This window comes from Macaca thibetana, chromosome 17 (genome assembly GCF_024542745.1).
Source record: "Macaca thibetana thibetana isolate TM-01 chromosome 17, ASM2454274v1, whole genome shotgun sequence".
NCBI lineage: Eukaryota > Metazoa > Chordata > Mammalia > Primates > Cercopithecidae > Macaca > Macaca thibetana.
Window position 1 is genome coordinate 21992295 of NC_065594.1, and position 12792 is coordinate 22005086.

Consider the following 12792-nt stretch of genomic DNA (forward strand, 5'->3'; position numbering starts at 1 on the left):
GAGATCACGCCACTGCACTCCAGCCTGGGAGACACAGCGAGACTCCATCTCAAAAAAAAAAAAAAAAAAAAAAGGCAGACTCTGCCTTTCCCACACCTCCAGAATTGGAATCTGCATTTTACTCCAGGTGATTTCTATGCGCGTGGAGGTTTGAGAAGCACTGAATTAAGGACTCAGTGAAGGCCAGGTAAACTGGTTAGGAGCTGACCAAAGTTAAGAGATAATGAAAACCTGAAGTGGAAAGTAGCAGCTGAGATAGCAGAGACTTTCAAAAGGAATAGATGTGATTCTTAAGAGCTTTGTGAGTCTCTATCCCTGTCCCCATGACCAATTAAATAGCTGTCACTTCTATTCAGGAAAAAAAAAAGTGTTCAAGACTTGGAAATCGGCACAGAGACTATTACAGACCCTTTCTATGGAATGCTGGGCATGAATTACCTAATTCTACAGGGGGTGGGAATCTTTAATTCTTTGGCTAATCTCTGACTAGGCTATTTTACAACTTTGTAGGAGTAGAACATAAATCGTGGCAAACTGATTACAATACAAATAATTCCTCTCTGTAACAATGCAAATTAATTTTTGTTCAGTAGAAAGTGTAAATCTTTATAAAGTGAATTCTCCTTTGAAACAGTTTTAACATTTTCTTGGTCTCCTCATTAATTCGTGAGTTAAATAACATCATTAGCACATGTTCGTTTTATATTTGTAAGACAGTCATGATTTCACTGCCACAGTATCCTTTAACAGAAGACAGGGCCCATGCTACAGTCACATCTGAAAGTCCAGGGCATGGCACAAAGTGGTGGGTACCTGGTGAATTTTAATTAAACTGATATATAGATAATGATGGGGAAAAGGAACCAAATTGGTAAGTGTTTTTTGTTTTTGTTTTTGAGATGGAGTTTTGCTCTTGTTGCCCAGGCTGGAGTGCAATGGCGCGATCTCGGCTCACTGCAACCTCCAACTCCAGGGTTCAAGTGATTCTTCTCCCTCAGCCTCCTGAGTAGCTGGGATTACGGGCATGCACCACCACACCTGGCTAATTTTCTATTTTTAGAAGAGATGGGGTTTCTCCATGTTGGTCAGGCTGGTCTCGAACTCCCGACCTCAGGTGATCCACCCACTTGGGCCTCCCAAAGGGCTGGGATTACAGGTGTGAGCCACCACGCCCGGCCGTTAAGTGGTTTTTTTCCTCCCACTTTGTGTGCACAGGAAGAGGCAGCCCTGAATTTCGAACAATAGATGGAATAAGAGCCAAGCCGGGAGCACTGAATATGAAACTTAGGTGGGCTATAGTTTCCTTATTTACACCTGGGTCTATAAAGGAACAATGAGGAGACAGGGATTTTATGTTTGAACAGAACGTGGGAAAACAAGGAAGACATTCTAAAATGCTTTTCTTTCCAAAGAAATGGAGGGACACACACATGTGTACACACATACACACACAAATAAAAGTGTGTCTGTAGTTATCAATGATTTCTGGCTCCAAAGACAGCCGGAAATTGCTCACAGTGTACAGTCACATAGTCATCTAAGCAGATGTGGAATTTCAGTATGGTCAAAGCATTGCTGCTATCACAATCCCCAAATTTCTGTACATGTCCCTAAACAAGTCTCCTTTTCCTGGCTGCTCAATTAACCCTGCATCAACTAACCAGATCACAGACAGCATAAAAGGCTAAACAGACAGGTAATGTTCCCTTCTACCCCCAAAACACACACGCAATCTTCTTAACTAGTTAGTAGCTGTAAAAATGAGAAAATTAAGGCAGCAATATGGAAATGCACCGATTATTCCTGCTTCAGGGTCAAGCAAAATGTTTCTAAATAAAACGGCCTATCTTACCTCTATGAAGGTCAATAACACATAAGGAAATAATTTGCAAACAGGCTCCTATGTTTCATATTTCCCTTACCCTATGAAGGAAGTCTGGCTTTTAGCTAATGGGACATCCACTTGGCTCATAACATTATTTTTACTTTCATGGAACCATAAATATTGACAACCATCTCAGCAAAATGCTGGTACCACATCTGCCCCTTCCTCTGTCTGGCAGGCTGACATGGGGCCATTCTATATGCAAATCAGAGTCCAGTTCTCTGGAAATTATAAATGTTGATCCCAGGAGGATGGTACTCTTGTTGACACATTAGGGAATCCCAAAGGCCCTGCTTGCAAGGCTTTGTCAGGACTTCACCTGATTCAGAGAGAAACTCTTCATTTCATCACAAAATGAAAGATTATGTGAAGCTTTCTAAGGGGGTAAAAAATACACAAAAACTTTTAAATGCTCTTGCCAAGAGAAATCCCAGTGAATTAGAATATAATCCTTCCTCACTGTCTGATCAATCTCTTCCTTCCACAGTCCAAACACAGGGTTCCTCCAGGGGTGGATGGTCTGTGTTAGACACACTGAAATTCATTATCTCATCTGCCTGGTGCCACTGTTTCCAATAAAGTGTAATTATGGTGTTATTGAGCTCCATCTCACTTTCTCAAAGCCATGCTATAAACTTTGGGTTTCTGAGCAGTTGCTTCCCAGTCGGTCTTCATTAAGTTGAACTGTCTCACAACGATGTCTATGTAACCAGCAGGATGCCTACTAATTTTCTTTTTTAGAATTTGCATTAACGTAACAGGCACTGGATGACTCCATGTCTCAGACACTACACAAACACAATAGTGTTACCTCTGGTTTCAGAAGGTCAAGTAGCCAGTGAATGGGATAACCTGGTCCTGGAAGATCCTCCCTCTCTCACTCCAGCACTGCCCATCTGGGCTGGCTCTCTCCCCTGCGACAGCACTTTGCACTTCCCACATATAACAAGTAACAGAACTGAATTCACATGTCAATAAATATACTATTATAATAGTGCACTATTATAAGTGGCAAACGCAAGGTGATTTGTTATTGCCTCTGTCACTCAAGACATCTAAACTCTTTGAGGCAGGGGCTTGTTCACTGTTGTGCTTTCCACCACTGGCTAGGTCAGTGCCAGGCATATGGTAAAATACTGATTAATGAATACTTCTTGAGTGATTGGAAGGATGGCTGAGCACACATCGCATCATTTCCATGTACATCCGGTCATGCCCAGTAGAACCACTGGCCAGAAATTCAATGTGCTCATAGATCCAAAGAGCAGAAGAAGAGAGAAAAGAATTATTTTACTGAGCACCTACTATGTGCACAGTTTTAGCATTGGACAGGACATGGAGAGGGCATTGTGGGTCATAAGAAAGACTTGGTTTGTACAGATTTTGCTAAATAAAGCTGAGTTTCAAAGAGAAAATTGTAAGAATAAACAAGTATGATATAAAATAGAAGAAAGTATCTGTAATAAATCTAAGTAAGATTTCTCAGGGGAGGAAAAAAATCAAATCCAATTAGGTATTTTCAGATTGCATTTCCATTTCCTCTCTGACACAGATTTCTTTACCTTAGGTCTTGACTGTATTTTATGTCCCCATATCAATGAAATCATCTTCAGGGAAACAGGGTCCTCAGCTCTTCCTGTCTGGCTTTGCAACATTATAAGGAGCATGGAGTGGATTTCCTCTCTAAGGAAATTTCCTAAGCAATTAAATGCTGTTTATATTCCAAACTCTATGCTTGGGTTGAAATTGTCAAGCTTGATATTACCTGACTCTTGCCTAAGATGTGTCCCCAGCTAGTTCATTCTACTGTAACAGCCATCTATTAAGATTTCCAATCTGTTCTTTCCTCAAGGGATCACACAGTACTTGGCAAAGGTACAGCTTCTGAATTCTGCAAATTATACTCATCTATATAAATATATACTTTTGAAATGGCAAGGCTTGCAAATTACTTTACCAAATTGACATCCCAATCTGTTATCCTCTAAAAGGAGAGGCAAATGCCACATACTTCATACGTGCGGAGACACTTCCGTACTGGGTTCTTAAAAACAACATAACTAGATGATACACTTTTATGAAATTCCTCCAGGAGGTCACAGATCAAGGTGCTAGTTTTTGTCACTTCTCGGTGTGGACAAACTGAATACAGTTAGTCTGTGTAGATCATAATCTGATACCATAATACATTGGATATTAAAGAAAAATTATTGTTCCAGTGAACACTCCTTGTTGAGAACATTGCTGCTATATCTCATTTTGGCCACTCCTTGCAGTTTCTAGGCTGGAGGGAAAAGTGAGATGATGTCTGTATCTGCATTGCATATGCCCTTTATTAAAGGGACAGCTATGGCCTATGTATTTATATTGGTAAGACATGGTTTCTCAGAGCATGAGAAACACACCACAAGAGCCTCAGCAAGAAGCATTCCTTGGTTACAGTGCGGGTATTTCAGTGGCAACTGCAGTTGATTAAGGATTCTCAAGCCCTGGATGGAAGATTGGAAGCACAGCGCCCCCGCTGCCACCTTTTTTTTTTTTTTTTTAAAGTGTAGAATGTCAACTTCCTATCTTCCTAAAATAGGTGTTAGGCAGCTTTTCATACATTTTTCTTAGTGAAAACATCCAATCCACTTTATACACTGCCAGCAATACACCAGTTATGTTCTAAAACACTTGAAGGATCAATCACATCCCTCTTCTCGTCAGAAATCTGTGATGGCTTCTCCACTGTTTACGGAATAAAACCAAATTCCAGCAATAGCCTTCGGGGCTCTGCCATCTGGCCCAGACTGCCATTCTAGCTTTACCTCGCTCTAGAAAGGCAGCTTCTATGCTGAATTCCTTTCTGCTTCTGTGGGATTTTATTCTTAGGTTTCCAGCCTCTAACTAGAATGGCTTTATGCCTCTTTTTCTCCTGGGGAAAAACAATCTAGTTTATTCTGCAAATTTCAAATTATGCCTCCTGTATAAAGACTTTCTTGACACTTTCATCAACATTATTTGCACTGGCCCCTGAATCCCCAAAGCACGGTGCATATACGTTGGTTGACAATCATGCCACTGACTTGGTATTACAGTTAATTGTTTATCTGTAGACACCCACATGTGGCCGGCAACTGTGACTTACGTTCTCTCATCAAATCCTGACAGCACTCAATGACCTGAGGAGGGTCTGACCATCATTTTCCTGTAAAATGCCCATATATTTGCTCAGCTCACACAACTTTGGTCAGTAACAGAACTGAATTCACATGTCATCCTAACTTCAAAATCTGGCATCTGTAGTTCACGGGGGCAGGTACTAGAGCCTTCCTATGTCTTTATTTCCCACAGCATAAGACACCAGGGAGGGCCTCAGAAAACATTAGAAGAAATAAAACATACGCTCTTCTCTTGCTAATCGTCCTATAAATGTTGCATGTATCCCCTCAACTGCATCTCTGAAGCAGGGATCCCATTCTGTGTTTCTTTTCTATTCTCGATGGACCCCAGCACCATGTCTGCAATTTTGCCTGATGAAGGCTTTCGGAGTCTGGTAAACACGCACACTCTACAGGGCTGGAGGAACACTAAGAACGCCCCACCAATGGCACAAATACTTGCCTGGCTCATTAAACACTGGGTCAGAATAGCCTGCTTTGGGGACCTTTCTGTCCCCTCATTCAGTGAGTTTTGTTGAGTGACTGTACATATACACTTTAATGGAGAACATGGGTGAGCATTCTGGGAAGGGGCAGGGTTCTGTCCCAGGCAGAAGATGAAGCCCAGGTGTCTGCAGCTTCCAGGGGACCTCCCAGCGACCCCACCCCAGCTCTGTAAAGAGTCTGTGCTTACACCAGACTCTTACGGCCATCTTAGGGCATAGCAGACATTGTACTGAAGGGACAACGGTGAAGAGGCAGGAGAAACGCACAGGGGTTCCGTGTCTGGGGATCCCTGTGCAGGAAGAAAAGCCAGCGTGGGTGGCCCATACCTTTCAGCTTTTCAGCTAGCAGAGCGGCTTCGTGCTCTGAGTAGTGCATTATGGCGGGCGGGGATGGGGGCCGGAGCCGGTCCTCCTCCAGCTTGCGCCGGTGCCGCTCCTCCCGGGCACGCATCCTCTGCTTGCATTCCCACTCATAGAAGTCATCCCTGGCCTGGGCAAAGTCCACATGAAGGCGGCCTGAATCCTTTTTGTCGGTGCTAGACCCTAATCGCATCCTGTAACCTGAAACCAATGGAAACTCTGGTCACACCATAATGTCACAATGGCCACATGTTTTTGGTCCAGACCTTCAAGGCACACTTAGGCAAATGCTCACTTATTTCTTTGCTGTTACTACAGATACATTTCCCATAGGAGGCGGGAAGCAATTATCCTTTTCCCCAGCAACCTTGAAGCTTTGTAAAGTTAGGCCTATTACAGGTTTGGGGATAAACACACCTTGGAGAGTTGTCTCCGAGGGCTGCTTACCCATCTTCCAAACCGGTATCCCCAAGAGAAGATGATCTCAAGAACTAGGGTCTTATCATGATCATTCCTTCTTCCCCCTGGCTTCTAGGAAGCTCAGAAACAAATTTGGCATGAAGCATTTTTTTTTTCTTTTTTATGTTCTTGGTTTTATTATATTTTCAGTTTACTATAATTCTATTGTATAGGTGAAATATGAGTAACTAAAGAGCATCTATGATATTTAAAAAGATCTACAAAGTAAATTCCAGAACATCTCACTCACAGGCTATTGCTACATTCCCCCAGAAAACGCCGCTGCTCAGTTCTCTCTCAGCAGCTGCAACAGGCACAATTACCAAGGCAATTTTGCAACGCTGTTTTATTTCCACTTATCCTCTGGGGCACGCGGGAGAATATTTTACCTGCAATCAAGAGGCCTCACCGCTGCCTTCCTCACAGCCCTGCAGCACCTCATCTGGTATGCATCACCACACAAATTGTTCATTTAATATTTTAAGGCCACAGGAGCCCGGTGCAAGAGCCCAGAGCTAGACAAAGAGAAAAATGGGCCTGGAAATCTTTAGGGGATTCACTGTGAGCTACCCAACTTATATAAAGATTATGAGCAGAAACTTGATCTGAGAAATCAACACTAACAGAACTGAAACCAGTCAGCCGGCCTAACTTCAAATGAAGAAGAATTGACTTTGAGGTTGCTCTTCAGTTTGGGGTACTCAGATTTTCAGAACATAAATCCAGGTCCCAGCAGGACCACAGCTGCTGGGGGCTGCCAGAGGAGAGAGCAACATAAGCACTTTTCCAGTGTGGGGGCTTTGCAAATGAGATACAGCTGTAAAATGCTAGGCTGCACTGTGCTGATGTTCACGATCTCATGGTAGATTTCAATGGATTATTTTAGCATTTGGGGATAAAACTCAGCTGAAAATCTCTGTAGAGGCTGGCTCCTCCCAGGAGGCCACTTTACACCTTTGAAAGTTACAAGTAAGATATTGACCTCACATCTGGTTTCTGTGATGCCACGGAACCCTTCTCACTGCTAGATTTTCAAGTGTTATCTAAAAATGGGAAGACATAACAATACCAATCAAAACCAAAAACATCCGATCACAGATGTGCAGAATTAATGCAAAAGCAAAATGTATCTTGGTTGTGGGTCATGGGAACTTAACAAGTCAGCAGGCCACAGTGATACAGGCATAACAGCTGAGCAGGCAGGACTGTTTCAACTGGCCAGCTATCCCAACTGGCCAAGCACCTTTCCCCTGCTCATTGTCCAGAGAATCCGTTTTCAAACATTTCTGGCTCCAGAAACACCCTCACTTTCACAGAAACATCATCACTAAGGACTTAAAAGAGACCCTGATGAGGCCGAGTCTAAAATTAGCTAGGCCTTCAAATGTGAATGTGGTCCTAAAATTAGACAGGCCTTCCAGCTGGGCTTGGGCTTGCTGGAGCCCACACACAGGAGGGGCCGCCTGACTTCCTTCCTGCCTTTCCAGTTAATTGGCCTAGCAGATCTTCCTGGGACTGATGCTGCAGCCTCTCAAGGGCAGGAAGGCAGAGTTAGGAGGCTCTTCTGCACCCAGGTAGGGAGGCTGGAGGTGAGGCTTAGCTGTGTTCTCCTCTTACAGTAATGGGGCAGACCAAGGAGCAATCAGGGGCATGCTGAGGGAAGCAGGACCAGCCCCCAGGCTGGAAAATCATAGGATCAAGGTATAATCAATCAAGGAGCACCTTTCATATGCCTAAATTTGGGACTGTTCATCTTTGTCAGTGTCTTACGAGGCTTCTGATTGGGTGTGAACATTGTGTTGTATTAGAGTTGAAATGGGCCTTTGATTTACTCTAACCTTCTCATTTAATCAAGTAGGGTAAAGAATACAGTCGACCTGTGAACATGGGTTTAATCTGTGCAGGTCCTCTTATAGGTGGATTTTTTCCAACCAAATGTGTATCCAAAATATAGTATTTGAGGGATGTGAAACCCACATATATGGAGGGCTGACTTTTCATATACATGAGGGTTCCGCAGGATATACATGGGGCAGGGGTGGGGGTTCCTGGAACCAATCCTCCGAGTGTACTGAGGGATGATTGCAGTTTTATTGGTACAGCTGTGATTAGAACCCAGGTCCCCAGGACAGGGTTCTTGAGATAGAAAAATCAGTCCTTTATCATGATCAGGATATTTATGTTAAAAACAACCATTTCCTGAATGGTTTCTATGTTGCAGGTGCCCTGCTAAGCACTTAATATCCATTATTTGATTTATTCCTCCTCACAGTCCTACGAGGTCATACTGTTACTATCTTTATTTTGCAGATAAGAAAACGGAGGCAGGCTCTAGGCCATGAAACCCAGTGCCACGAACTCACCAGAAACCCCATTGTCTAACAGTGGATTGTGTGTTATGAAATGTCTTCATTCTACGCTTTGTCTTCCTTATCCATTTTCAATTGCTTTTAGTTTTTATTTTCTACTTTGTAAGGTTTTACTGAAATAAGGGGTTTTAAAGTTCTCCATATCACTATCTACCTCAGGAGAGTCTCTGCATTGCTGATAACCTCAAGGCTTCTGAGGTTTGCACAGAATTTCGTGGCAATAGAGGCGGACTGCAGAAATTAAGTAAAACCTGGCGGGAATGTTCAGATAGGTACCCCCAACACCACCCCCCACCCCTACTGTTTTCCCACCTTCCCTTATCAGCTTTGCCTCAGGAATAGGGAGGTGAAATGCAGAGGGACGACTGAAAAATGGAGGTGGGGAGTGTGAGGGAAGGGCAGTGAGTTCAGTCTAAGAACGTGTCCTTCCAAAACCAGCCCCTAATTCTTCGATTTGGCAAGGCCTTGTGGACAGACTCCATCCACTTGGCCCAACACCCACAGATGGGAAGGCAGCACTGGGTCTAATCTCAGTATCTGTAAAAATCGCCTATAAACATTGGCACCAAAGGACAAGGCTTAATGAATCACCAACGAGGCAATGATCCTGTGCCTTTCTCCTAGGGCCCCTAAGCCACTTTCCTGCAGGGAACTGACCTTGCTTTGGTACCCTGGTGTCCAGAAAGTGAATCCACTTCCAAAAACTGAAATTATTCTGAGAGAGTACTTTACTCTCCCAGAGGATTACATCCAGTAAGAATAATGGTCCTTAGTACTCATAATATTGCTTCTCATCTAATAAGCACTTGAGAACATTAATTAGAAACTCGATGGAATTCCTAAAGACTGGATGGTGGGAAATTGCTCCTGCAGTGAGGCACCTTCACAGACTTAGCACAGAGCTTCCGGCAGCCAAGGAAGAAGGCAGAATTCCTCCCTTTCCAGCCCCGAACTGTGAAGACTTTATTTTGCATTAAGGCCAAAGGGAATAAGCTCATATTAACATCACAAAACATAACAAAATGCCTAGAAAACTCCTTATGTAATGCAAAGTACCAGAAAGGTAAATGGCTTTATCAACCATGAATTCCTCTGCAAAGCGAATGTGACAAAAATTCTTCTTGCTTTTCCGAATTGCTGTAATATCACCGCACTGCTCAAAGACTTCTTGAATAATTTCCTCGGTAGCATTTTCTGGTAATCCTCCGACAAACACAGTCTTACACCCAGGAGGTCGTTCTCTTGTGGAAGGAGGTGGAAGATCTAATAATCACAACAAAACAGAAAGTTTTGTCTTTCATTTATTTGCTCTCTCTGGTTCTCCCGGCAAAACTAAAGCTTGCAGAGTAACTTTCTCCAGACGGAGTGACGATACATTTCTGTGCCAACTTACACTTATCCCAGGCTGTCTTGTTTCTAAGTTCCTCTCCCCTCCCACTCCCAACCTCTACCTTCCGTGTTTATTGCTACGCAGAGTGGCTATACGCTTGTCCATGAACAAACGTAAAGCAAATGTTTGCATAATTTCATTTCTCCTTTATACTACAGAAGCCCAGAAAAGGGAGGGAAAAAACTTCCCAAAGTACAAAACATGATGAAATGACAACATGATGAAGAACCTCAGCGTGTTATCTGCTTTGTCTTGTTTCCAGATAAAGGAGCAGCAAAGCGGAATACAGGAAGCATCACCCACAAAAGCACGCACAATACTTACTTGGCTGTGCAACACCGGGCCTGAAAAAACCACTTTGTTATTATTCACATTTAAATGAGCAAACTATTACATTTTGGGGAGGCTGTATAAAAAGATAAAATGTACCCTCTCACAACATTTTACCTAGTTTATATGTAGATTACTAAAGCAATCTCCTGAAAAGTCCACTTAAAAAAGGCAACCCTGATTAATATGAACGACCAGAAAAAAAAAAGTCCTAGCTTTTTTAGCCCATACACTTAGTATCTGAGGCAAAATTAAAAAAATAAAATTCTGGCCCATTTACTTCATCAAATGTATGTTTCCTTCAAGCAAATGCAATTTGGTCCAGAAGCTCTGAGATGCAGGCTCCCCTCTCCTCAGCCCCCAAATTGCTAACTGTCAAATTAATTCAATTTTCCATCTAGCAAAACACATTTCGGAGTTTTTCTCCCACATTTGTGAAGATGGATGGAAGTGCTCACATATTTCACACTGTGTTCTCCAGCAAACACTAGGCTTCACTGCATGCAAAGTCTTACCGCCAGATACACATCCCCAAATCCCATGTACTGGCTTGATAGTGGGAACTCAGCTTCTGGACAGACACGTGGCCACATCCCTGTGTATTTATTCTAATCGAGAGACAAAAGGCCTCCTGTAGAACGGATCCCCACTCTGCGCATTTACGTGTGAGTCATATCTGAAAATGACTGCAATGCCATTTTAAAATTTAAAAAGAAAACAATTTAAAATGCGCAAATAGTTCCCATAGGCGTTACTCACTTGGATTTTGAGGAAAAAGAGTACAGCTTTTGCAGTGGATTATTTCTTTGACAACAGCCACTTCTGTTGGTGGTGGGGGAGGTACCAGTCCAAGGCCTGGGATCATTGGGTTAATGGGGGTGATTCCAGTCATCATGTTGAGGCTTGGATCAAAGCCTGGGACACAGATTGAGTCTGTAAAGTATACAAGATAACATTTTGACTGGAGATTAAATCCATTTTTGTTGTTGTTTTTGCCATTTTCCTGCAAAGATGTTTTGACTTTATACTTTCTATGTTTCGGGAATTTCTCCTGGCATAAGATGTAATATTATAGAAAGCTATGCCAGAAGGGTAAAGAGAAAAAAAGGAAAAGATGAACATAGAAATACACAAAGGAAATTATATTACTTAAAATATTAATACAACAGAAAGAACACAGCATATTAAAGTGTAAAAGCATGCACCATTAAGCTTCACTATTACTGTGAATACAATTTTCTATTTCTTAACATTGGTGTATTGTTTATACCACCTTATGACCCAGAATATGGGGAGAATATCATTTAACATTGAAGTGCCCTGTGAATCTAATTGTCAACGTGGTTTCATCAAAAGAGCCTTCTTACCCAAGTGACCTAGATTTAGGAAAGTTCAATTTATATGTGCATACTTTATAATGATGTATTCAGGTTCCACCTAACCTATTTCCCCCGAAATTAAAAAAAAAAGAAAAAAAAAGCAAAACAAAGAGTGATTACAATTCCTATGGCTGGGTTAGATACATGCAGGCATAAAATTAGCTATATACATTTCTGGATTCTATTGGATAATTGCACTTTCTTCCTATAATTTAGTCAACAAATAATTGACCCACCCTTTTGAAATCTTTATGCCTTGTATTAAAACGCACACACACAAACTTGAAAATAGAAATAGAAAGTGTGCAAAACAAATGGGTTTTCCAGCATAAACCCGGTTGTTTTTTTTTTTTTTTTTTTTTTTAGTGTGATAATGAAGCAAGTGATTTCAAAGGTGACATACAGACACTAATAAGTAAGACCTTTCTAACAGCAGGGACTATGAAAACACCGTACTGAGTAGCCACAAGGAGATCCTGTTCAGGAGGTTTCCCTGTTGGCAGAAAACAGTCTCACGGGTGGCGTGAAAATGTTCCCAGGTAGACAGGCCAGGATAGATCATGGTGCCCTCCTTTACTCTGCAAGGATGAAACTTCCTTCTTGTCTTATACTCTCCTATCTTCTCCCTCCTCATCTTACATCATTTCCATTCTTCCTTCCTGCCCATCCCCCTGCTGCCCCCTACAGCCCCCTTGTACAGTTCTCCTGTACAGCCTGTGCCTTAGGCCTCTACATGCTCTCACTCTTTGCTTACCTGTGCTGAAAGGCTGGAGGAGCCCAGAAGCAGATGTAAGGATAACCACACCCTTTGTTTACTAAGAAGCTCCAGAGGATACAGAAGGTCTAGCAAAAGCGTTTCCTTTCTGGGAAAAGGTTTACAGATTCCGCCAGCTACTTTGGACATTTCCACTCCTCCTCTGGGCTGAACAGAATAAACAGTGTGATTCTGATCTATAACCCCAAGAGGACTG

At 42.4% G+C, this 12792-nt stretch overlaps 1 protein-coding gene across 6 annotated transcripts in view; it reads right to left on the reverse strand.

Moving 5' to 3' along the window:
* Window positions 1-12792, reverse strand: part of ENOX1 (ecto-NOX disulfide-thiol exchanger 1) — a 578892-nt gene that overhangs the window by 146210 nt on the left and 419890 nt on the right. For 5 of the 6 annotated variants that reach the window (XM_050766189.1, XM_050766187.1, XM_050766188.1 and 2 more), the window contains 3 exons: window positions 11202-11375; window positions 9779-9985; window positions 5862-6095 (listed from right to left, as the gene is read on the reverse strand). In XM_050766189.1, the coding sequence (XP_050622146.1) occupies window positions 5862-6095; window positions 9779-9985; window positions 11202-11375 (615 nt within the window). Of the gene's footprint in view, window positions 1-5861; window positions 6096-9778; window positions 9986-11201; window positions 11376-12575; window positions 12763-12792 lie in introns of those variants that run through there. The other variant, XM_050766191.1, reaches the window with a different exon arrangement.